Source organism: Prionailurus viverrinus, chromosome D2 (genome assembly GCF_022837055.1).
Source record: "Prionailurus viverrinus isolate Anna chromosome D2, UM_Priviv_1.0, whole genome shotgun sequence".
Lineage (NCBI taxonomy): Eukaryota > Metazoa > Chordata > Mammalia > Carnivora > Felidae > Prionailurus > Prionailurus viverrinus.
Window position 1 is genome coordinate 79,224,453 of NC_062571.1, and position 25,231 is coordinate 79,249,683.

General features: G+C 45.9%; 1 protein-coding gene across 1 annotated transcript in view; it reads left to right on the forward strand.

The window, feature by feature from the left end:
• Positions 1 to 25,231, forward strand: part of LOC125147629 (deleted in malignant brain tumors 1 protein-like) — an 84,939-nt gene that overhangs the window by 35,862 nt on the left and 23,846 nt on the right. Inside the window, exons 7-13 of the mRNA XM_047824687.1 lie at positions 503 to 508; positions 3,805 to 4,122; positions 8,531 to 8,887; positions 13,369 to 13,386; positions 16,416 to 16,721; positions 19,756 to 20,073; positions 24,250 to 24,334. Coding sequence (XP_047680643.1) covers positions 503 to 508; positions 3,805 to 4,122; positions 8,531 to 8,887; positions 13,369 to 13,386; positions 16,416 to 16,721; positions 19,756 to 20,073; positions 24,250 to 24,334 — 1,408 coding nt within the window. The remainder of the gene's footprint in view (positions 1 to 502; positions 509 to 3,804; positions 4,123 to 8,530; positions 8,888 to 13,368; positions 13,387 to 16,415; positions 16,722 to 19,755; positions 20,074 to 24,249; positions 24,335 to 25,231) is intronic.

Here is a 25,231-nt window from a genome sequence, read left to right on the forward strand (position 1 = left end):
AATGGAATGTAGACTAGACTGAGGTCATCTTTTTCTTCTAATTTTAAAGAAATTAAGACATTTTTAGGGGTCTTTTGCAGTCATCTGGGCCCCAGGCAGTGTGCCCACCACATCTGATCGATGAATCTGTCTGCTCCTCAGGGTTGTTCTGAATAACTAGCAGGTCTGAATTCACCACCACCACTCCAAGCCCATTTGGGAAGGAGGAAGGACATGACATTTTTGCATACCACAAAGTTGTTTCAAACAGGAGGCAGGGGTGGATTCTGACTTACTTTACAGCTTCCTAGGGGACAGAATCGATTGGCCGTGGGGAGGGCCACCCCAAGGCAACATCCTTGGAGCTGGGCTCAGTAAGCCAGGCCGCCTGTTAGCAGCAATGGCTCACAGCAAGCCGGCCTATTTTGGCCCAAGGGTGCTCACAGGAGCCTTGTTGAAAAGAGGTTTAACTTTCGGGGAACAGTGCACACATTTCCTGGTAGGACTGAGTTGAAAACTGTAGGCAATAGTCTCACTGCGGTGTTTCCATGCTTTTCCAGAGCGATGTGGGGAGGAGGGTGTCCACAGAGCAAATTCTGAGGGCCCAGGAGAATTGGGACTTGTAAAGGGGAGCTTGACCTCTAACCTTTCGGCAGGCTTCCTCACCTTCTTTTCTGAGCGTAATCTCCTTGCGATTAGGCTGACAGTGCACATTTGCATTGCAATTTTACTCACGTGTATATTCTAACTGATCTCAAATGAACTGGTATGTTAGAGAAATATTACTACTTATATTATTGTATTGTATTGTAGTGTGTTGTATTCCTACTCCTATTTTGTAAGCTAGAGAGCTATTCATACAATGAGACATTAGACCCTTATAAACTCTTCGTTTAAATAAGAAATCTAGTGGGACCGTGGATTCTGCTTTTTATCTCTTTCGTGTAGGGAACTGGGAGGTGCCAAAGATCACTGTTGGCTTAACAGAGAAGCACACCAGGCTTTTTAGAACCTTCTAGAATGCAGAATGTCAATATAAATATCATGGCCAGGGCAACAAATAAAACAACCATTAGATTGCAGACCCTTTCACTAGACAGAAATAATCTGTGATTATTAAATTTTAAAAATTTTATCTGCAAAGACAACTTTATGCAGCAAAATAGTATCTGTTTTTGTCTATCTAACTGAAAAGAAGGACTTTTCTTACTGCTTTACCTTGCTGAGATCTTTCTCCTCAACAGCAGTGAGGAGCTGTTAGAATCTCTCTGGTTAGCATTGAGGGAAAAAAGCAAGTCTGAGTAACTCCACACTTATAATAAGGATCACAAAACAAAGAAAGAATTTTGATAAAAGGAATGCGAGCATATATATTTTGCATCTATAGAAACAGATCTTCAAAAAATAAACAGATCTTCATCTCTAGTAAATTAAAATTTATTATAAAAATCCTTTAGGGTGGAAATCCATTACTCCTTAATAAATTCCTACATTAAATCAGCAGAAGAAAATAGAATATCTTTCTTCTAAGTATAAGACATTATTTTCTTTTCTTTTTACTCGGTTGCTTTTTGTTTGGTGTTTCGGTATTTCTGTTTTTACTTTAACTATTGAATTATTAGCTCTAGATTAGCCTATACTCCCGTATAGTAATATAATTTTTTTAATATAAATTGGTACTTTTAGTATATCCTGCATACATTTTCATGCTTAAATATTTCAAAATAAAATGCATCTTATTTTTAAAAATTGTTTATGTTTATTTTATTTTTGAGAGAGAGAGGAAGTACAGGGGAGGGGCAGAGAGAGAGGGAGACACAGGATCTGAAGCAGACTCCTTCCTTCCTTCCCTCCTTCCTTCTTTCCTTCCCCTTCCTTCCTTCCTTCCTTCCTTCCTTCCTTCCTTCCTTTCTTCCTTCCTTCCACCAAGGTGCTCTATGCATGTGCATTAACAACTACACGGTGCTAACAGACTTACTGTCATGCAGCCTTCCTTCTCCAACTTTACCCACTACCTTGGTTCTATACCCACAAACTAGTAATCTGATTCTTCTGGGAGTTATCTCTAGTTTTTGTTTTGTTTCCTACTAAATAAATCTCACTAAGATTTCTTGCATAGGCTAAGGAAACAGATTTCCTAATTTCAAACACTGGTTCCCCAGAATTGTGTGATCTTGGGCACATTACTCAACTGCTATGTGCCTTAATTTCCTCACCTACAATATGGGTACTATAATAGAATATATTTGCCTGTAATACATCCATGAGTGTCTATATACATGTATACACACTATTATTTATATATACACATCTACACACACACACATAGATACACAGATGTGGCTGGAGGATCACCGTGGAGGTTAAAGATGCTGAAAGCATCATTTACTTAGTGCTGGACACCAGGAAGTCTATATAAATGTTAGTTCTATAATAACTATCGCCATCATTGTTGTCATCAAATATTTGCCTTTTGCTGAGGTGACAGAACTGACCTAGAAAAACTTAAACACACTGAGAAGTGTGTTTAAATGTTTGACTTTCAAACATCAGCATCTGCATTAGGCCTGGCCTTTCTCCCAGGGTCGTGGCTGGGTTCCGGGAGACAGTCCCCTGAGGAAATAGAGCCCAAGTGCATGGCACTTCCCTCACCCTGGCTCGTGCCACACTCCATTGGTCAAGAAAGTCACAAAGGCCCACCTGGTTTTGAAGGGATGATACAGAGACTCCTCCTTCCGACACGGGAGTGTCAAGGTTCCAGAGGGCTCGAGGAACGGGAAAGATTTTGTAGACACCTTTAGAAAATACAATTGACCACTATGCCCTTCTTTGCCAGCACCTCAATCCTACATTGGTTGGCATCCTCTTCCTCCAAACACATCATCTACGAGGTTTCTCTGGTCTCTAGTTTCTAAAAAGAACGTGCTGGGATTTTCCCATCAGCTCTTCCTATTCTTCCCGTTTTCTCTGTCCTTGCAGATTACATTTTAAGGCCTTTCACATGCTTGTGGAAGGAGAGGAAATGAGTTCATTTAATCAAATCATGTTGCACTTGAAGCCCCCACAGGTTTCCCTTCCACGTGAACTTGCCCCTCCTTTCACTCTGTCTGGGGCGAACCTCCTTCCTTTATGATCGACCTGCAGAAATCATCTTCCTGTTTCACAGCCAGTCCTACATAAACTGATCTTTCAAAGCAGATGAAATGTCTGTCACCAATAGTGTTGTTAGACGCCTAGAGGTATCCCTCTTACTTGCCCTGATAGTGCAAAGTGTGTGGTTTCTCCATCCTGTGACTGATTGTAAATCCTGAGGGGTGAACTCTATCAACTTTTTCCCCTATTAGGCATTAAGGGAATGTTCTATGGTTAAAAATACCACTGTGCTGGCGGCAAAGAAATGTCTCTAGTGCAAGAAAGAACACTCTGTAATCTCCAGATTACACCGTACTGGGCAACTCCCATGGAAATACTCTGGTCAGCTGTCCACAAAGCCATGGCCATCACATCCAGATGGCCCTCAAGTCAAGGGTTCCCTGAAGTTCTTCTGCCGTCAGTGGGACAAGGATACGTGTGCAAGGCTGAGACCCAAGGACCTCTGCCTTTCCCTCTCCAGAAGCCAGATGTTGCTGTTCACTGGGGTCTTCTGGCCCTTCTGGGAAGGAGAAAGTCCAGCTCTGATGTTCCAAGACCATTGATCTCTCTATCTGCCCAACCCAGAGGAATTATGACAACAGCAGTATATCGGCCCACTGTAACAGGATCAAGGCAACATGCTGACATAAATAAAGGTCAATCTCACAATATCCCACTGTTCTGTCTCCCCAGGAGCTTCCATGACTGTGAGGCTGGTGAATGGCACAGGGAGGTGCTCGGGCCGAGTGGAGGTTCTCGTCCAGGGCACATGGGGGACCGTGTGTGATGACTTCTGGGACCTGGCCGAGGCCACAGTCGTGTGCCGCCAGCTGCAGTGTGGCCAGGCCGTGGCGGCACCCACGGGGGCCCACTTCGGGGCAGGCTCTGGGAAGATTTTGCTGGACGACGTGCAGTGTGCGGGCGGCGAGAGTCACCTGGGGCAGTGCACGCACAGGGTTGAGGCCGGGCACAACTGCGGGCACCTGGAGGATGCTGGTGTCGTCTGCACAGGTGAGGGGCTGACTGTCAGTCCTCACTTGGAAGGCTACTGTTATCCCCTCACTACTCATTCTTCCACACACACAGCCAGCACGGTCCAGAAATGTCAGTGGATCAAGGCAGGCCACTGGTGTTGTCTACACCCTTTCAAAGTTATGCATTGACCTGACCATCCCCTCGGCTGCAGATTGCTGAGTACGGCTCATGATCATGGATCCAGGCTCAGATGTGACCTGTTTGGTTTGAAAATTCAGGCTGAACTCGAACTCAGCCAAAACACATTTTCTGGCATAAAAATCCAAATTCTTCCGTTTGTGGAAAAAAAAAGTATAAACAGAAGTTAAGGCTCAAAACAACAAATTCTTTTATTACATTCACCAACTGGATCTGAGAAAGAGCTGACTCTTTGGTCATGAAACAGCTTTCCAGTTCACACAGTCCCCATCACTCAAACCCCTTACTTGTTTTATTCTCACGGCTCTTGGAAACTTTCGAGTTTGAGTTTGTGACCTCTGGTGATGGGCCAAATTTGTCAGCTGGTGTTCCAAGCCCTCCACGTCTAGGCCTGGTGACCTTCCCAAACCTATGTGTCTTTCCAGTTGGCACTCTGCCTCACAGAATCTTTCCTGATTCTGCCCCTCTGGCAGCTGGGAAAACGTTCCTACGAATGACAAGCTCTGCCAGGATGCACCTGGCTCGTCCTGAGCCATACCCCTCAACATCTAAGGTCCCTGGGGGAGCACTGCCTTCTGAAGCCCCCTGGGACGCTCAGCATTTGCTGACTGGTCTCATGGCTCAAATCCCTAGGACATGCTAAGATCCTCAAGTGCATGGTCTCTGCTTCTGTCTGCCTCCAAGCTCCCTAAAACTAGAATGTTAACCAGTAAATAATCACTAAATAAGACACGATAACATGCTCAGTCTCTTTCCATGTTGACAGGTGTTCAGTCCACAGCTGCTTTGCCCCCAGGTAGGACCCGTCTTACATTTGGCCTCATCTACTAGACCTGGTGTGAGGTTTAGAGTCAGATCCTTGTTTGGTTCCCAGCTTCATTATTCACCCATCTGTCCGTTCATGGATATTGACTGAGTGTCCACCACATGCTGAACTGTGTGCCAGTAAACACTGGAGCCACAGCAGAGGTCAAACCCCTCCCCCCAGTGCTCTTCCTTCACAGGGTCTGCACCCTAATGGGAGGGGCAGACATGGCATATGCTCACCCTCAGTTATACGACCTCAGCCAAGTGATGTCATCTCTTGATCCCGTTTCATCTTCATTTCTCTTCGTAGGAGTCAGAATAACATAGAGAATTGAATAATTGAGAATTGCATGTGACAATGCCCAAAATGCCTGGCACCAGACAAGCACAGGTGCCAGGCACTCACACAATCTTTTCTTTTGGTTAGATGCCAACTAAGGGCACAATCTTTTCTTTTGGTCAAATGCCAACTAAGGGAGGCTGCGTGTGGGGGGTGGGGGCCAAAGGGCTTGAGCTGAAGGAATCTGATCCTGGCTGGTCTCTCTCCAGGTGAATGACGTTGGCCCTCACTCTCCATGTCATTAGAACAGGCACATTGGAGTCCAGGCTCCATAAAATTCTATGCCTTTGACATTCTGTGACTAACAAGGAGAGGATCAGCAGCCACGTGGACTGGCTGAATGAAGTGTGTGGCACTGTGGCAAGTGAGAGGTGGTCATTGAAGGACGGAGATGTAGGTCTTGTACTAGAAATTGGGGGACCCTTTCCCATCGGACATTTTATTGTGATGATTTTCAAATATGCAGCAGAATTTGAAGGATTTGAAAATGAGCTCCTACCTACCTAGATCACACGATAAATTTATCAATCTGTCTATCATCCCTTTATTCATCCATCAACCCATCATATTTTTAATTAATATTTGATTTGTGTACCATAAAACTCACCCATTTTCAGGTCCAGTTGGATGGATTTGGGTGATTGTGTGCAGCTATATAATCACCACCACAGTCAAGATGTAAAATAGTTTCTTTGCCCTCAAGATTTCTGGTGCATTTCAGAGTTGATGCCCTCCTCCCTCTCCTGCACTCCACTTCCAGGAACTGCTTTGTGAATCTCCTTGCTTTGTTCAGGTGAAGTCATGACACACATGGAGAGAAGGCAGCAAAGAAAGAGATGATAGCCAACTGATGGTCTCTCCTATGGCAGGTCACACGGGGCAAATTGTCCATGAGTTTTGCTTTTCTGATGGCCATGTAGTGCATGTTCATTCGTCAACAGGCAATAATACCATGCTCTGTCCTAAATGAAGATCTTGTGGCTGTGAGGTCACTGGACTTAGAATACAGTGTCATGGTTATTCCTGGTGAATCCTGGGAGAAGGCAGATGACGCCTTGAAGCAACTGTATCTTCTCCCAATGTTTTGACTGCTCCCAGATGACCATCCTTCTTTTTTACCCACCAACAGCCTATGAGAACCTACTTCCCACATCAGTGACTCAACACCCACCTTCTTCTGCACCTCCAGGTAAGACTGTTTCTCTCTATAATATGTCTTCTGAACAACTTTGTTCATTCAACAATGAATGAGTGAATGAATATGTCACTAAGGATTCATAATGTCACTGGGGTTATAGATAGCAATAAACAGAGCTGATCCTCAAGTAAGTTAAGTCCATGGGAGGAGGGGGAAGAAACTGTTACCAAAAAGTGTGGTGAATACTCTAATGGGGAAGCACAGAATGCCATGGGCTCCCAGAAGAGGGTCTCCATCCAGATCCAAGGGTTCTTGGCAGGACTTGAAGGATGAGGGGGCAATGGGATTATGTCAAGCAGGGAAGAAACCAGATAGACTCCCTATGAGCTGCAGGGTTGGAGACATTAACATGTGTTCCAAATTAGAACTTAGGGCTGGCCGATAACCATACAGAATTAGTGAACAGTGAGTTGGCTCTTTGAGATGGTTTTCTGCTGTGATCAGGGATGAGCAATATTTTAGGACATTCAGCCCTGAGTTAGCTTTTTTTTTTCTTTTACAAATTAGGTCTAGGCTGAGGTCAGATAAGGTAGGAGTAAAACATTGGACTCCTGAGTCTCTTAATCTAGCTGTACAGTCAAAAGATTAAAAAGGGGGGGCACCTGGGTGGCTCAGTCGGTTAAGCATCTGACTTCTGCTCGTGTCATGATCTCGCGGTTCATGAGTTCAAGCTGTGCTGACAGCTCAGAGACTGGAGCCTGCTTCAGATTCTGTGTCTTCTTCTCTCTCTGCTCCTTGCCTGTTCGTACTCTGTCTCTGTCTCTCAAAAATAAATAAACATTTAAAAAAAGAAGAAAAAGAAAAAAGATTCAGGAAGGAGAGAGAGGAGGCATTATCACTCTTCAGGGTTTGAGCATCCCTGGTAGAATAGTGCCCAGCAGGTGCCATAGCTCCTGGCTGTTGGCCATGGCTTTGAGGGCGTGGTGATTACCAAAGGCGCCATTGTTGGCTCTGTGAGTTCAATCACATGAATTCACACCCCACATCTTTCTTTTTTGTGTTTTTTATAAATTTACATTTTTTATATATCTGCCCAAGCTTTCTTCTTTACATCCATTTTTTTTATTGAGGTATAATTAACATATCACATTGTGTTAGTTTCAGGTCTACGACATAATGATTCCATATTTGTATATGTTGCAAAATGGTCACCACAAAAAGTAACTTATCTTAACAGATAAGCAAGTGTGTAAATTATCTATTGCCATGTAAAACCATCCCAAAACACAATGGTTTAAAATGATGATCATTTATCATTGCTCATGAGTCTAAGGGTCACCTGGGCAGCTCTGCCAATCTAAGATAGGCTTGGCTGGTCTTGGCTGACTCGGCTGGGCTTGCTCATGCATCTGTGACTATCCAGCAAGTCAGGTGAAGACTTTCTGGCCTAGGATGGCCTCCCTCACATGTCTTATAGTTCCATAGCTGTTATCGGAGGTAACGGAGGCAATGAGGTCATGTGTCTTTCGTCACCCACAGCCTAGCTCAAGCTTATTCACATGATTACCTCAGTGTTCCCAGGGAGTACACTGAAGCCTGTCATGCCTCTTGAGGCCTCAGTTTCACATGAGTGCACCATTACTTCTGCCATATTCTACTGGCCAACGCAAGTCCCAGGCCACCAACTTAGAACCTCTTGGGCAGAGCTGCAATGTCACATTGTAAAGAGTGGGGAGATCAGAAAGAGAAGAACTGTGGTCATTTTGGTAAATACTCTACCATAGGCAAGCGGCCTTAAATGGAGTGTGGATAAGGGAGACATTATAGGCTTCTCAAAGCAGACACACATGGAGAATGGCATGGGATCTCACACAACAGCGTGAAGAGTGTGAATAACAAAGTCATAGAAAGTAAGAAAAGTTAGGTTGGGTATCAGATAGTCTAGTCATCAAAAGGCAGAGCGAGTGGCCATCACCCCTTGACCCCTGGTTCCTCCCCAGGAGGCTGGGCCCCTGTGCGGCTGGTAGGTGGCCACGGGAGGTGTGCAGGCCGCGTGGAACTCTTCTACCGGGGAGTCTGGGGGACCGTGTGTGATGACCTCTGGGATCTGTCAGAAGCAAACATCATCTGCAGGCAGCTGGGGTGTGGCTGGGCCATTTCAGCCCCAGGTGAGGCCCACTTTGGGGAAGGATCTGGGAAAATCCTCCTTGACAATGTGCGCTGCAGGGGGGATGAACAGCACCTGGAGGAGTGCTCCCACATCGGCTGGCTTTCCCACAACTGTGGGCACGGAGAAGATGCCGGCGTGATCTGTTCAGGTAAACCCCTGCTCCCCTCCCTGGCAGAGCCCAGCCTTGGCTCTTTCCAAGACAGTACTTTTCAAAAGACCACGTAAATGTAGCTATTGAGAAAGAACCAATACATTATTTGCTTACAATAGATATCTTAACCCTTCACACTTACAGATGCTGAATATTCTATGGCCACACCACCAGGTAAGGAAGGCGATATTTACATGTGCAGTTTACCCAAACTTTGGGGAAGAGGTTCTGCTGGAAGTTGGGTATGTCATTCTCCAGGCCAGTGGAGTGACTGGGACACATGGAGTCACCTGATTGTCTGGTGGGAGAAATGGATAGTACCTTAGAAATCATCTGATCCAGCCTCACTTTCTACTTCTTCCCCATTTTACACAGAGGCAGCAGATTTTAAATTTCCCAGACCTCTGCATAGCACTTTCAGGTTGTCAGCTCTGGGGGTTGCAAGGTAATGGCAATGAGTTATGGGTGGCTAGGGTAGGGGGTGGTGAAAACATAAGAGGTGGGGAAGGACACTTTCTGCCCAGGCACAGATGGCTGGTGGGCTGGACCTGGCCACAGTCAAGGTGACCCAATTCTATCCCCACTCTCTGCCTGCCTCTGCCTTGTTCCTGGTGCCCCCAGAGCCGCCTTTGCCATTGGTTTTCCTGCATGCTCTGAGCACCAGCACCCAGAGTTTTCCATGCTAGTGCCATCTCTCCTTCTCAATCTCCCACATTCCCTGATGCCCTGCCCTCAGCTTTGGGTCGGACAATGGGTCATAAGTAAGGCTGAGTGGAAAAGCTCTGATAAAGCTTCAGGCACATTGCTTCCTGGGTTGTCTAGCAGGTGGGAATGCATTGGTCCCAGGAAAGGGTCTCCGGGGGACATGAAGGAGGATCTGCAGCATCCTTAGGTGCTGACTCACCAGGTCAAAAGAAGGGATGAATCAGTGCCTCTTCCTATTCTTACCTCGAAGTGCCCTTGGGTCACTGGAGTTGTCTACGGGTGCCAGAATTTCATGTCCTTAGTTTTCTTAATCTCTGAATTTTAAGATATCTCATTTGTGTGTCTGACAAGAGGATAATTTATCAAAATCTGGGAAGGATCTAGATCAGTGCTTCTTCCATCTCCTACATATTAACATCCCCAGCATGCTCTGGCCTTTGCCCCCAGAGATGACTCAGAAGTTCTAGGAGGGACCCCACACTGTATTTGTTATGAGCTGCTTCAGAGTATCATGTGCAGGTGGGATGGGGACCTCAGCACCAGCTGATGAGCCACATGTCCTTTGTGTGTTTGACAGATCACCCATTGGCCCTCACAGCAGGAACAATGATGGCAGGTGAGACTTTGGTGTCCTTGGCTGCTCTGACCACCATCTTCCAGCTCAAGCCCTGAAGTGGTTCTCCAAGGAAATGGAGCAAAAATACTACTGCCCTATCTGGCTCATCCCTCGGAACTCATGTTCTGAATAAAGTGTCCAATAATGAAGGCTGACAAATTTACAGTTCCAGTTCCATTTCTGTGTAGTCAAGGAAGGCAGTCCAAATAATCAAGTAATGCCAGCCTGTGTGGTCTCCACCATGGGCACTACATGTGAAGGACATTGCAGCTCTTAACACAGCAACGTTGTCAGGGCGCTACCCAAGAGCATCATTTCAGAGAGCTGCCTCCATAATGACCTTGTTCTTCTTCCCCACCTTTTCCTTTCTCTGACAATCTCTGTCTTCCTTGTTTGTCCTTTCTCTTTCATCTTCCATTTCCATCCCCCCCCCCCCCGCTTCTTGTTGCCTGTATCTTGGGATTCCAGAAGCTTCACTAAACTTTTCTTAGCACCACTTGGAGATAAAGGACTAAAATAATACTGATGCCTGGAGGGCCTGGCTGGTCCTTCTATGGAAGAGACACGGGTAGATGACCAGAGCCAATCAAGTGTAGGTCCAGTTCTCACACAGCCAGATAATCTGATGGAGAATGCCACTGTCATAGGTGTTATCTTTAATTTTGTGCCAAGTATTGGACAGATGGATAGACAGACAGAGAGGCAGATGGGAAAACAAATGGACAGGTTGTGAACAGGCAGACACAGAATGATGTCAATGTTGGAGGGGTGGATGACTCAGGGAAAGTTCTCACTACCAAGTGGATTTCTAATAGCGTAATTTTAATAAATTATAACAGATGACAGATGGAACACTGACATCTTCATACACATACAGGCTCCATGTAGGCTCAGCTTTAATTGGGAAAATGAAGCTGTTTACTCATTACTACTGGTGACCTGACAAAAATCAAAGCCGCAGAACCCACCACTAGGGAGTAACCAGAGGGAAAGATTCTGACTGATATTGGGTAACTGCTCTGCCCCATAAGACCATGTCAGTGGTAGAATTCTCAAAAAAAGAGAGAGATGTTTCAAAACTCTGATACTTTCATGCCCTAATTTCCTAAGTTTCCAAGAGTTTTTAGACTGGTTTATGTGTCTGATATGTCCTAAGACAATACCCACAAGGTAATGACCCACGAGACATTTTTGGGGGAAAAAAAAATGAAAGGAAAATAAAGCGTAAATCACAAAATGAGGGAACTGAACAATGAAAAAGACTGAAATTCTAAAATACCTTTCTGCTTTTAGGAAAATCTCAGTGTGGCAGCATTATCACTAACTCATCTGGAGCGATTAGGAATCCCCCACGGAATGAAATGCATGACAACATAACCTGTGTGTGGGAAATCAAGGCAAAGGCATCTGATCACATACTGCTGGCATTTCCATATCTTAAGTAAGTCACAAGTACATTATTTAAGTACATGTGCAGTTTAAAGTTCCAAGCATTTTCCCATGCTTGATTCTCATAAGCAAAAGAGTCCTTCACACCCTTTTGAATTTTGAATTTTGAAATAATTGTAGACATATAGGAAGTCACAAAAACAATACATAGAGTCCCACATACACATCACTCAGCTTCCCCCAATGGTGGCTTTTATATAACTGTAGGACAATGTCAAATCAGGAAGTAATACAATACTGTTGGCTAGGCCACATATCTTATTCTGCTCTCAACATTTCCTACATCTGTGTGTGGGTGGGTGTGTGTGTGTGCGCACACACGTGTGTGAGAAGAGAGAGAGAGTGAGAGGGTGGGAGGGAGAGAGAGAGAGGGAATGTATGTTTCAGTGTCTGGTTAAAGATGCAGATTCCAGGGAAACACCCCCCCCCCCAACAGACCTAATAAATTAAGAAATTTCAGGTTTTAATATTGTAAGTAGTCAAGTCTGATGTTGTTCGCAAATGAGTGTCTTTTTTTTTTTAATTTTTTTCCACGTTTTTATTTATTTTGGGGACAGAGAGAGACAGAGCATGAACGGGGGAGGGGCAGAGAGAGAGGGAGACACAGAATCGGAAACAGGCTCCAGGCTCCGAGCCATCAGCCCAGAGCCTGACGCGGGGCTCGAACTCACGGACCGTGAGATCGTGACCTGGCTGAAGTCGGACGCTTAACCGACTGCGCCACCCAGGCGCCCCGCAAATGAGTGTCTTATGGAAATTAATTCCCAGGAACAACTTGAATTATTTATTACTTTTGAATTTTGCTTAATCAAAAGATGACTTAGGGGCACCTGGGTGACTCAGTCGGTGAAGTGTCTGACTTTTGATTTCAGCTCAGGTCATGATGTCATAGTCCATGAGTTTAAGCCCTCGTCAGGCTCTGCACTGACAGCACAGAGCCTACTTAGGATTCTCTCTCTCTGCCTCTCCCCTGCTTGTGCTCTCTCTCTCTCTCTCAATAAATAAGTAAACTTAAAAAAAAAAAGATGACTGGGGCGCCTGGGTGGCTCAGTCGGTTAAGCGTCTGACTTTGGCTGAGGTGATGATCTCGCAGTTTCTGAGTTTGAGCCCCGCATCGGGCTCTGTGCTGACAGCTCAGAGCCTGGAGCCTGCTTCGGATTCTGTGTCTCCCTCTCTCTCTGCCCCTCCCCTGCTCACGCTCTGTCTCTCCCTGTCTCAAAAATAAGTAAAATATTAAAAAAAACCTTATTTTTTAAAAAAAATATGACTTAGAGGGCACCACTCATCAGGCCAAGGCATGGAAATGGTCTCCTGACTCTAACACCAGGGCATCTGGACAAAACCCCACAACATAGAACAAGAGCTGACAGATCATATGACTTGCACAAAGCAAGCTGGGCAGACCTCTGGGCAGGTCTCCTGTAAAGTTTGTGAATAAGTTGTTTGCAACCTGAAGACATGTTGCTTGGCCCGGCCTTGGCCCTGGGCTTCCAGGCACCCACAGTCCCAGGCATCAGCAGGTGTCCATCTGTTGTCTCAGCCTCCTCTTCCCTCTTCCAGGGAAAATCCCATCCCCTTAAGAAAAGGTGGGATAAAAAGAATCCAAACTATGTTTAAATGACTGACAGTCTTTTAATCTGCCCCAGCTTCGTTGTCTTGAAAGAAAGGGTCTGCCTCATGGCTACCTCCAAGATCCGCTAATGGGGAGGCCAAGAGGCAGCCATTTGTCTTTGCTTCCCTAGCCTCGACTGCACCAATGAATATTTTGAAATCCTGGACGGCCCTCCATCCTCAGCAAAGTCCCTGGGGAAGACCTGCTCTGGTTCCTACCTCACCTATGCGTCCTCCTCCAGCTCATTGACCCTCGTGTACTTCCGAAGCTTCAACAACATAGGGAAAAACTTCATCGCTTATTATTATTCTGCAGCCAAAGGTATGAATGATGGTTAGGAGCAGGAACTTTGGAGCGAGAGCTGGACGGCCCGCCTCGGGGCTAGTTAGAGCCAGCCGCTTACTCTCTAATGCTGGACAAGAGACCTGACCTCTCTGTGCCTCAATCCATTCCCCCTATAATGGGAATAAGAGAAGCTTACCTCCTAGGCTTGTTGTGGGGCTTACCTGAAATGACACAAGTAAAGCCCTTAGCACAGTGATGGCGCATCATAAGTGCTGAATACTTGGCAACTTCACCATGGATCTGGTTTCCCATAAACACCTCATTGTAGTCAGCCCATTAGGAAGCCATTTCTGGAGTTACTGTGAATTTAGTACTAAGTGGGTGGTTTCAAACTTACACCTTTAAAAGAAGGTGTGGTCTCAGCCTAGGAGGGGCTTGGGTACAACCTAGAAGTTCAAGACGAGCACATGATGCAATGAGAGGACAAGTAGAATATACTAAATGAAGGCAAACAAATAGAATAGACTAGAATAGACTAAACTGACACCCACACACTCATCTCAGCAAAAAAACATTAGAAAAGAGAGAGAGAGAGAGAGAGAGACGCAGGCTGTACACATGAGGGAAACATAGGAGGAAACAGCCTTACGTTTGTCTTTAAGCCTGGCCAAGCTGTGAGTCGAGAAATAGGGAGAGGGCACAGCAGGTGAGGGAGCCGTATGAGCACAGAGATGGGGTGTATAGGACGTGCAGCCAGAAGGCAGACAGAAGCTAAGCCAAGGTTGGCTTCTGATGAAACCCAGGTTCTCAAGGTTTGGTAAGCACAACGAAGGTGATCAAAATAGCAACGAACATTTACCGAACGCCTATTTCATGCCAGGCAACACTATAAGCACTTTATATGCGTTCCCTCCTTATCCTCACACGAACCCATGGTTCTTCCCCTTTTATGGATGAGGAAACTGAGGCATAAGAGGTTCAGTAATTGTCCTGAGGTCACCCACGGATGGGTCCTGCACTATTTACCACTAAGAGAAAAAAGGCTGCCTCACGGACCTCATGTGCAGTTAGTTCTAGCGTCCGCCCTGGTCCACCAGTCAGTCTGAACCACAGTTCAGACCAGTCTCCCACTCTGTTAGCAGGCGCCGGGGAGGCTCAGTAGCAAGCTTGGGAAATATGCCGTGAAACAGAGAGGAGATGCTCTGTGTCACAAAGTGGATCAGAGAAAGTCACTGTCACCGTGATTGAACAGTTACTGATGAGGTTTCTCTATCATTGCAGAGGCGGTTTCCCTGACCCCACATCTAATCAGTGAGTCACGTTTACTATTGTCACTTTACCTTCATTCTTCTTTCGTGTGTCTGCCTCTGTCCCCACTGCTGGTGCTTTTATTTGCATAGTTTGATCTCTCGCTCACATTTCTGAATTTCTCGTATCCATCCAGCTAGCCGAGACATTCTGTCTGCACACATCTTGCACAAGTTTGATGCTCATTCACTGTGGAACCAAGTGACACATACCAACAGTTGGGTCTCTGTAAATTTGTAACCGTCAATTTGATTTCTCAATCCCTTGCTTTTATCAAAGACATTGAGACGCACCTAATCAAGCATTCCCCATTTAGGGAAAGTTAACAAAACAGCAGCACTTGGAAGAAATGCCTTTTTCCCTGGAAGGACACCCTGCATGTTCACATTTTGGCACAGAATGGCACAACTTAAGTGTTGTTATATTTCCAGCATCTGAGAAGAGGAGGACGATATCATTTCAGCTGGATCCCACACATCTGAGGAATAGCAAGATCACGTGTAAACAGAGTTTGATGGGGGGGGGGGTCACTCATTATAAAGATGCCAGGGAGAAAGAGTCAACCAGAATCTTGGTGTTTAAGGGAGGTGGCCATCTTGACTTACCCACATCCTCCCTTTTTACCTGAAGGGTGTCATCTTGTATTCACAGCAATCCCAATGACAACACCCAAGACAGTGACAGCAAGACCAGGTAAGCCCTGGAATGCGTTCATTCGTTTACCAAGAATTCTTTGCTCTTGGCACCTGCATTTGTACCTACTTCATGGACAGGAACTAAAACCGCTGCAAGTAGTTCCTCTATTTGCAAAGGGGCCAATTGACCCTATGCAGATTTGGGGGGTGGGCATCCAAAACTCTTGGGATTCTTTGGCTTTAGCATCCCAGGGTGAGGAAAGTGCTTTTTTTTTTCTTCAGTGTTTTTTGAGTCATCAAAGCCTGAGCACCTTACAAGTGCCTTCTAGCGGGGTCCTATCTTGTCTTTATTTGGCCAGTCCTGCTCATAGTTGCCCTATATCTGCATCACTAACCTCCTTTTTCAAAATGAGTGGGCATCAGAGCCATTCCAGAGGCAGTGAGATGGAATAGCAGAGAAAAAGAGTGAACTTTGGCATCAGTAGAGTTGACTTCTCCAACTTCCAGTTTCCTTATGGATAAAACTGCTATACGGGGACTCTTTTGCTTACCTCCTGAGTTATTGTACAGGTGAAGATGAACAAACACACACATGCATACAAACGCACTTCACAAAACCACAAATCACTGAATATTATTTACACTGTTTTTCTGCATTTAGCTAAAACAGATTGGCACATACCTCTGGCCCAAGAGATGCTCAACTAATAAATGTTTTAGGCTAAATGTTACCTTTAACAATCTTGATTATGTATTAACCTCCAACGAGGAGGTTAACTAGTTGACTGACTGTTTCATCAAGTTGTCCATCCCTAATAGTGGTGTCAGGGTGGAGAGCTCAGCCAGCTCATCGGCAATGTGCTGTGTCCCAGAGGGCAATGTTCACCAGATCTCTGTCTGCAGGGGACTGGCCAGACCTGAGGCTGGTGGGCGGCTCAGGTCGGTGCTCAGGACGCGTGGAGGTCCTCCACCAGGAGGCCTGGGGCACCGTGTGTGATGACCTCTGGGACCTCAATGAAGCCGAGGTTGTGTGCCGACAGCTGGGGTGTGGACGGGCCGTGTCCGCCCTTGGGAAAGCCCACTTTGGTCCGGGCTCTGGAGACATCTTCCTGGACAACCTTCAGTGCTCCGGGGTGGAGCGCTCCCTGGGTCAGTGTGCCCACTCGGGCTGGTCGGAGCACAACTGTGGCCACCACGAAGACGCCAGTGTCATCTGCTCAGGTAGCCCCTCCTCTTTCAGACGCCATTGCCAGCCCCACCATGCTTTGAGACCACCCTGCTGGAATTCAGAGCAGGCCAGAGACAGGGACAGGGGTCTCAACCAGGTGGCATTCGGTTTTTGTTTTATCTCTTCTAACTCCGTCAAAAATATAAGATTTTAACTGCTGACCTTCCAGAATAAAACCTTCTGATTTTCTAATTTGGTAGTAAGAATCACCAAAGGTAGGTGTGCTTTGCTGAGTACTGACAAGTGCAAAGAACATATTCAATTATGGGAATTTTTTTTAAGTTTATTTATTTATTTTGAGAGAGAGAGAGAGAGAGAGCGAGCATGAGCAAGGGAGGGTCAGAGACAGAGAGAGAGAGAGAGACAGACCTGATGCAGGGCTCGAACTCATGAACCATGAGATCACGACCTAAGCAGAAATCAAGAGTCGGATGCTTAACCGACTGAACCACCCAGGTGCCCCTTTAAATACAGGAGTGGGAACTTTTAAGGAGTTTATCTAAAGGTCTTTCATTCAGAGGCAGTGAGGAGATGTCAAGCTGGACAGACTTGAGTCTGGATCCCAGAGCCGGTGCTGACATTCAGACTGGCATTTGGGCAACACTTAAGCTCTCAGAGCCTCAGTTTCTCCTTCTGTAAAATTGGAGACCGATTGCTGTCTTGCAGGACTGCTGAAAGGATTCGAGCTGTCTTTGTAAAGCACGTGCAGATACCTGCCAAAGGGACTGTGCGTTGGCTCATTTGTACTACCACCTTCCCCACTCAACACACCAAGGGAATCGGTGAACTAAAGTGGCTCATTTTAATCGCCTTATGACATTACAATTTTTTTTTAATACTTTGGCTTTACTTGTGTGCAAAACACTAGTAAGGAGTGAGGACGTCACCTCTGGAACGTCTAGCAATAACCCTTTCTGACAATGAGATGTCTTTCGCGAAACTAAGAGCTGTAATACCTGGTATGATTTGAAAGATCAGGAACTTGTTACTTGGAGTTGCTCATGTGAGGCGAGGCTCTGTCGGATGTCAGTACCTGCTCCCTGTGACTTTCATGTGAGGTGATACTTAAAAGCTTCGTCTGTTTGTTGGTGCATTCATCTGTCCATCTGTTTGCTTCTTGGCGTCCTGTGATGCCTGGCATGCCTGACCTAGTTGCAACCCCATGGGCCGTATGTTTTTCCTGTTTCCATGTTCTGGAAGATTATTGCCTATCTGAGTTTCCCCCCATGACTCCCCAAAGTCACATTCATCTGCCACAAAATCGGCAGTTCAAGTGATACCCCCCTGGTGGTTTCCTTGCCATGCAGGAGCAAGCCGAGAGAGAGAGAGAGAGAGAGAGAGAGAGAGAGAGAGAAGCTCTCTGTTATGGCCTCAGATGAATCCTTCCCCTATCAGATCAATAAACATTTGCAAGGATATAATTAAAACCTTTGTTTTCAATAGTGGAAGGCAGGATTTTTGAAAAATACTGACATATGTATTCTTTATATAAACAGATGCTGAAGAATCACTTATTAATAGTCCAGGTAGGTGACACTTTTTCTTGACAGGACTCAAATATCTGCTGTTCCTGATTTTTTTTCTTGGGCTATTTATTGTCTCCCAGCTCTAAGTTCATTCTCTGTCTAAACTGCAGAGGTTTTCACACCTTTGGAATTATTATTTATGACTTTTTTACACGTGGTAATGGCTGTATGTGTGTGCGCACATGTGTGTATGTGTGTGAGTCCATACTTTTTAGACACATGCATGAGGGAAACAGCATTTCAGGGTCTGTTGGCATAACTATATGCTTTTCCCTCTGGCTCAAAGGCTTTTCCTCACCTTTTCCCTGGCCCACTCCTTCTCACTGTTTTTGTTTTTTGTTTTTTAATTTTTTTTAATTTAAATTCAATTTAGTTAACATACAGTGTAGTCTTGGTTTCAGGAGTAGAACCTAGTGATTCATCACTTACCTGTGACACCCAGTGCTCATCCCAGCAGGTGCCCTCCTTAATGCCCACCACCCATCTAGCCCCTCCCGCACCCACCACCCCACCAGCAACCCTCAGTTTGTTCTCTGTATTCAAAAGTCTCTTATGGTTTACCTTCCTCTCTGTTTTTATCTTATTTTTCCTTCCTTCCCATATGTTCATCTGTTGTGTTTCTCAAATTCCACATCTGAGTGAAATCATATGATATCTGTCTTTCTCTGACTGACTTATTTTACTTAGCATAATATACTCTAGTCCCATCCTGCAAATGGCAAATTTCATTCTTTTTCGTTGCCAAGTAGTGTTCCATTGTATATATATACACCACATCTTCTTTGTCCATTCGTCAGTCAATGAACACTTGAGCTCTCTCCATAATTTGGCTACTATTGATAATGCTGCTATAAACATCGGGGTGCATGTGCCCCTTCAAATCAGCATTAGGGTAGGCTAAAATTAACAACTCAGGAAACAACAGGTGTTGGGGAGGATGTGGAGAAAGGGTAACCCTTTGGCACTGTTGGTGGAAACGCAAACTGGTGCAGCCACTCTGGAAGACAGTATGGGGTTTCCTCAAAAAATTAAAAATAGAACTACTCTACAACCCAGCAATTGCATTACTAGGTATTTATCCTTCTCAGCATTTTAAGAGGATTTCTTCCAGGTGCCCCATTTGGTCTGTTCATAACATAGCACCTGTTCCCTTCACCGCTTTTATTGCAGGGTGGAATAAGGCATGGTCCTAGTGTCTGCATGTGATTGAAGGACTTTAGGCTCCCTGAGGGCAGGAACCATATCTCTTGATTTTATAGCAGTAGCATCAGTGCCTAACAGGAAAGGCAATCAATAAATACCTTTCAAATGAAATTAAACTGGCTGAAGACCACACCCCCTGCAGCTCAGGAACACATGAGAAACGTGAGGACAGGTCCCAGGGCTCAAGACTGGGCATGTCCCTCTGCAACCCCATAGTCCTGCCGGCCTCAGAGGCCCGGTGCCGGTGAACCTCAGGTGGGTCATATGGAGACCACACTCACCAGATCTCTCTCTGCAGGGGACTGGCCAGACCTGAGGCTGGTGGGCGGCTCAGGTCGGTGCTCAGGACGTGTGGAGGTCCTCCACCAGGAGGCCTGGGGCACTGTGTGTGACGACCTTTGGGATCTCAATGAAGCTGAGGTTGTGTGCCGACAGCTGGGGTGTGGATGGGCTGTGTCCGCCCTTGGGAAGGCCCACTTTGGCCCCGGCTCTGGAGACATCTTCCTGGACAATGTACAGTGCTCTGGGATGGAGCGCTCCCTGGGTCAGTGCACCCACTTGGGCTGGTCGGAGCACAACTGTGGCCACCACGAGGACGCCGGTGTCATCTGCTCAGGTAGCCTCTGCCATCTAGGGCAATAATTTCTAATGTTGTTCTCGAAGACATTTTGAAACTACACATCCCAGATGGAATTTTCATCCATCCACCCATTCACTCATTCTTGCATGAAATAATCCTTGAGCGTCTGCTCTGCACCAAGCCCTGGGCTCACACACACACTTCAGCAGCACCTGGAAGTCTAGAATGTTCACGTACCCCAGCACCACCCAGGGCATTACAATGCAGAGTCCAGGGCCCCGCCCCCAGAGATCACAATGAACTAGTTTGGGAAAGGGGGATGGAATCTGCATTTTCTCAAGTCATCCAGGTGATTCAGCATAAGAGGGGCCATGAGTAATCCAGCCCTGCCTGCCGTGGGGCATAGGTAACTCAGCTGCTGTGTCCCACGTCCCTCGGTCAGGGATCTTGCCAGAGGAGGGCTGAGTCCTGTGCCCAGATAGTCCTGTGTCTCCCCTTCAGTCCCCATCTGTACCCTCTCCCCTCTATCTCCCACCCACCTCCTCCATGCTTTGGATTCACTGAAGTAAGCAACCTATTACCTTTTTTTATGCATTCAGGTGCGGAAGAACTGCCTCCTCCCACCCCTCCAGGTATGTCCGTATCTTTTTCTAGTCTAGACAACTTTCTAATAGTATTAATAATATCCAATTTACTTATAAATGCTAAGAACCAGGCACTGTTCTCAGTCCATCATATGTATAACTTGTTTCATCCTCCCGGTAACCCCTTGAGGCAAGTACTTTTCCAGGTAGGTAAACTGAAACATAGAAAGTTAGCAACATACCCAAGGCTACCCACATCGTCAGTGTTCTTGGGCACCAGTCTCATTTACCACATCATTTCACTGGCTCTGGCTACACAAAGACAGGTTAAAATGAGCACAAAGATGGGGAGACATTTTGCTCAGATTATGGCTAATCCTGCAAAAAGGAATTTTATATTATACTTTACAGAAGAGACATTTGAGGCACAGATAGGTTGAGTAACGTTCCTGAGATCATTCAGCAAGTTAATGGTGGAACCGAGTACTGACACTGGTCAGTCTGACCACAAAGTACACGCTCTTGGAAATCTTACGACTTTTGCCTGTTTTCAAAGATTTTGTAATGTAATGATTGAGTGATATTCATCTGTAATAAAAAGATTAGCAAAAACAGACCAACACATGCAATGTAAATTATGAAATGACACTGGAGGTAAATGAAAAGGCATTTTGTTTCATTGCAATAGACATTTCTGAGCACTTGCACAGCAGCAGGGCATGATGCTAGGGTTTCTGTATGAATTAATTTATTTAATCCTTGCAGCTAAGGATTAAGGAGAACCAAAGCCTGCCCAAGATAACTTGATTTGAAAGAAGCAGAGGGGCACCTGGGTGGCTCAGTCCGTTAAGCATCAGACTCTTGGTTTCAGCTCAGGTCATGATCTCATAGTTCATGGGACTGAGCCCTACATCAGGCTCCACACTGACAGTGCAGAGCTTGCTTGGGATTCTCTCTCTTTCTCTCTATCAAAATAAATAAACTTAAATAAAAAGAAAGAAGGAAAGTAGCCGAACTGGACGTTACAGACCCCATCTCTTGCCCTTTGAATGAAACTGCCTGCCCCCGCACAGCCTCAGAGACCTTACACAAGTCACGAGGTATTGTCAGAAGCATCCTTCTTGGACACTTCCTTGGAGGAGACCTTGATGTGTTCTGAGTGTCTCGGGGCAGGGGGCAGACCAGCTTTATGTGTTGGGGTCACAAGTGAGGGGGAAGGGCCATCCAAAGTTAAAAGGCCATTATGGATGGGGTTAAGGGCAGTGGATGTTTAAATGAAGGCCTACCTGTAGTTGTCTCTTTTTCCATAACTCAGGTAAACTGAAGATTACATAGATGATGGGGAAACGAGGAAGACCGTGTTGAGTGACAGGAACCATTCTGGCTATCTGTTCCTACTCCACAGATATAGTGGTTTAACACAATGACAATTCAGTGACACGTCATGTTGTTGTGGGTCAGGAATTCGGGCACTGGGCAGATGGGAGACTCTTCTGCTCCACATAGCACTGAGCAGGGTCATTTGGTGCTGTTCACCTAGAGACTGGTCTGGAGAGTCAAGGGCAGCTGCACTCACATGCTTGGTGCTTGGTGGAGACAGCTGGAAGCGTGGGCACAGCCAGGGCCCCCTTCCTCCCCAGGCAGTCTTGGGGCCTCTTCACACAGTCTCTGCAGCAGCGTAGTCAGACTTCTTATAAGGTGGCTCAGGGTGCCATGAGCAAGCCACTGTTCCCAGAGATAAATGGAAGCTTCCAGTCTCTTAATGCACAGTGTCACCTCTGCCATATTCTGTTGGGCAAAACAGAGGCCACCAGGGTCAGGTGAGGAGACCTAGATCCCACTTTGTGACAGGAGGCAGGTCCAAGAATGCATGGCCTTCTTTAATCTGCCACAAGATGGTAGAAATATTCACTCAGCACCGTCAGCCCTTTCTCAGTCTGCACTAACTACATTGACATTTCAGAGAAAACCTTTACATTTCACTAGCTTACAGATGAAACTCAGTATTTTCCCCCTGAAAGTCATCATCCTCTCCCTTTTTTTTCCTTCTAGGTCTTTCCACAGCTTCTCAGGATCATATAACAGGTAGTTACTTGTTTTAAATTGAAATGGTAACCCCATGCCAAGAGAGCCATCACAGCAGATGCTAGGCAGTGTGCCTAAGATGTGGCACAGACAGGCTGGAACAGCATGGGCGAGGGGCTGCTTGTCCACTACCCACGCCAGTCTTGTCATGGCCCCAGCCATGAGAACACCGGGGGAGTCAGGACCTCAGTCAATGGAGCCTCTCAGTCCTCACCACGGCCTTGCCAAAGGGCATTCATTAATACTGCTAAGGCCTGAAATACTGACTTTTTAACCAAAGGGGCAGGCTGAAAAGGGAGTGGATCTGCCCAGGTCAGAGTAGGTCGGTGGGAGGGTGACGAGAAACTAGAAGGAAATGTGGTTCGCCCATCCAGGGGTACCCAGCCTGCTTTCTGGGTACAGTCCTGTAGGGGGCACCCATGACAGGCACCAACTTACATGTAGAGGTTTCAGGAAATCCAGTCCCAGGGGGTTTCATGTCTGTCTGACCCAGCCCGCTTGTTCTAACTACAACCAACCAACAGCAGAGTGATGAGATGCCTGGGCACATCCCCACCTCCTGCCATCCGTTGCAGGAAAGACCAGGAGTCTTGGGATTCTGGGAGCATTACAAGTGAGTCGGGCACAAACGGAAAGAAGAAAATTAAGCAACGTAGTAATTTAAGGACAAGGTTAACAACGCATGTTGTGTTTTCAAATTTCCTCTAAAATAACTTGATGACTCTAAGATTTCTGCTTTCTTGTGTGGCCTGCTGCTTTAAGTGTGTGTGCATGAGTGTGCACGTGCGCACATGTATGTATGCATGTGTACTGATTTATATTAATATGACAACTAATATGGAAGAATTAGAGTTCACTTGTGTAACTCTTATAAATCTAAAAACCTGTAAGTTTCAGTCTCAGGAGGTACTGAGTTAAAGGAAACACAATCTACCCAGAAAAAGTAGTGAAGAAGTGGTTGGCAGGGGGTGCCCATCATAGCATCCTTCAACAATGTCCCCTTTTCTCCAACTCATCAGACCCCAAAGTTGTTCTGGAGCCTCCGGTTTCCCAAACCTTCCCCAACTAACACCTTACCCAGACCTGACAGCCTCTGTCCCTGTGTCCCTCATTCCCAACCCCCCCCCCCATGTACATCCACTCTGCCTCTCTCCCCGCAAGCAAGAATCTTTCTGCCATAGAAGAGGAAGGAGATAGTGAACAGACCTGAAAAATACAGTATTTTCTTCATCAGATGGTAAGGGGAGAGGAAAAGGCAGAGAACTCCCATATATTAATACTTTCCCCTTTAGAATGAGATTGAATGGACTCTCCTTCCCTGGTGACATTTAGGCTAAAGATCTGTTCAGACAGCCTGGGCGTGTCCACCCAGGTGGACTGCTGCCTGACTCAACCAGACCACTGGGTGTGAGTGGGTCATTACTGGGGTCACACAAATGGGCACACGCTGACATCCTCTTTCCTGTTGCTTCAGGAGGAACTAGCTCTTGCGGAGGGGTCATGTCTAGTATCTCTGGCTCATTTTCCAGTCCTCTGTACCCAGAAAGCTACCCAACAGACATCCAGTGCGTTTGGGAGATTCATGTGGATAAAAAATTCCGCATAGAACTCATGATTCCAACTCTGAAGTAAGAAAACAAACTTTTAAGAGAAGATTCTCTGTAAATACGAATATTGGTTTGTGACATCAGAATAAAGATATTTCATTTAGACTGAAACGTTTGGCGGGGGTGGGGGAAGCAGAAGAATGCAAAATTCTTCCCAATTTAAGGGTCAAGTTAATTTTGTGATAAAAACTAGAGTTACTTCTAGTTTAAAAAATTCAATAAGTGATTTATTTACATATTTAACTCAACCTTATTATGATAGTTCTTCTTTTGATTTTGTTTTCTAAAGGTGCCACCCAATTCCTCCTTATCAGCTTTGCCTTTGTTCTACCATGGGTACCAATACTACCTTCTTAGACTTCCTTTTTCCTTTATCTAAATTTTCAGCAAACAGTAAGAGGCTTTCCATACACACATTGACCCACCTGCCCTAGCCCCAGGCCCGGCATCTTCTCAATGTTGCCACCAAGTGAAAGGAAGCAGTGAAGGCATGGCCACATCTCTGACACGTAGGGAATATATTTCTCTGGTTCACTTTTTTATCTCCATTTTTTTATCTCCATGGCATGAAATAATAGCCGACATTTTTTTAGCGTTGGCTGTGTGTCCAGGCTTTATACAATGTACTTGGTATGCTTTGTCATATTCCAGCATCACTGCAGCCCTAAGATATATACCCTTCTCCTCTCCATTAGAGATGAGGAACCTGAGGCTCAGAGAGGTTAACTAACTTGCCTGAGGCGAACTGGCAAGGTCTGTCTGATGTCAAAGCTCCAGCTTTTCTCCGACATGTGGTTCTATGGACAGAGTCTGTGCAAAGACCTTCTTGTAGTATGTGACAGACATCATGCTGAGAACCCAGCAACACTAGGAGATGCTATGAAAATCCACCTGTAGCACACACTGCTCGGCCCATGG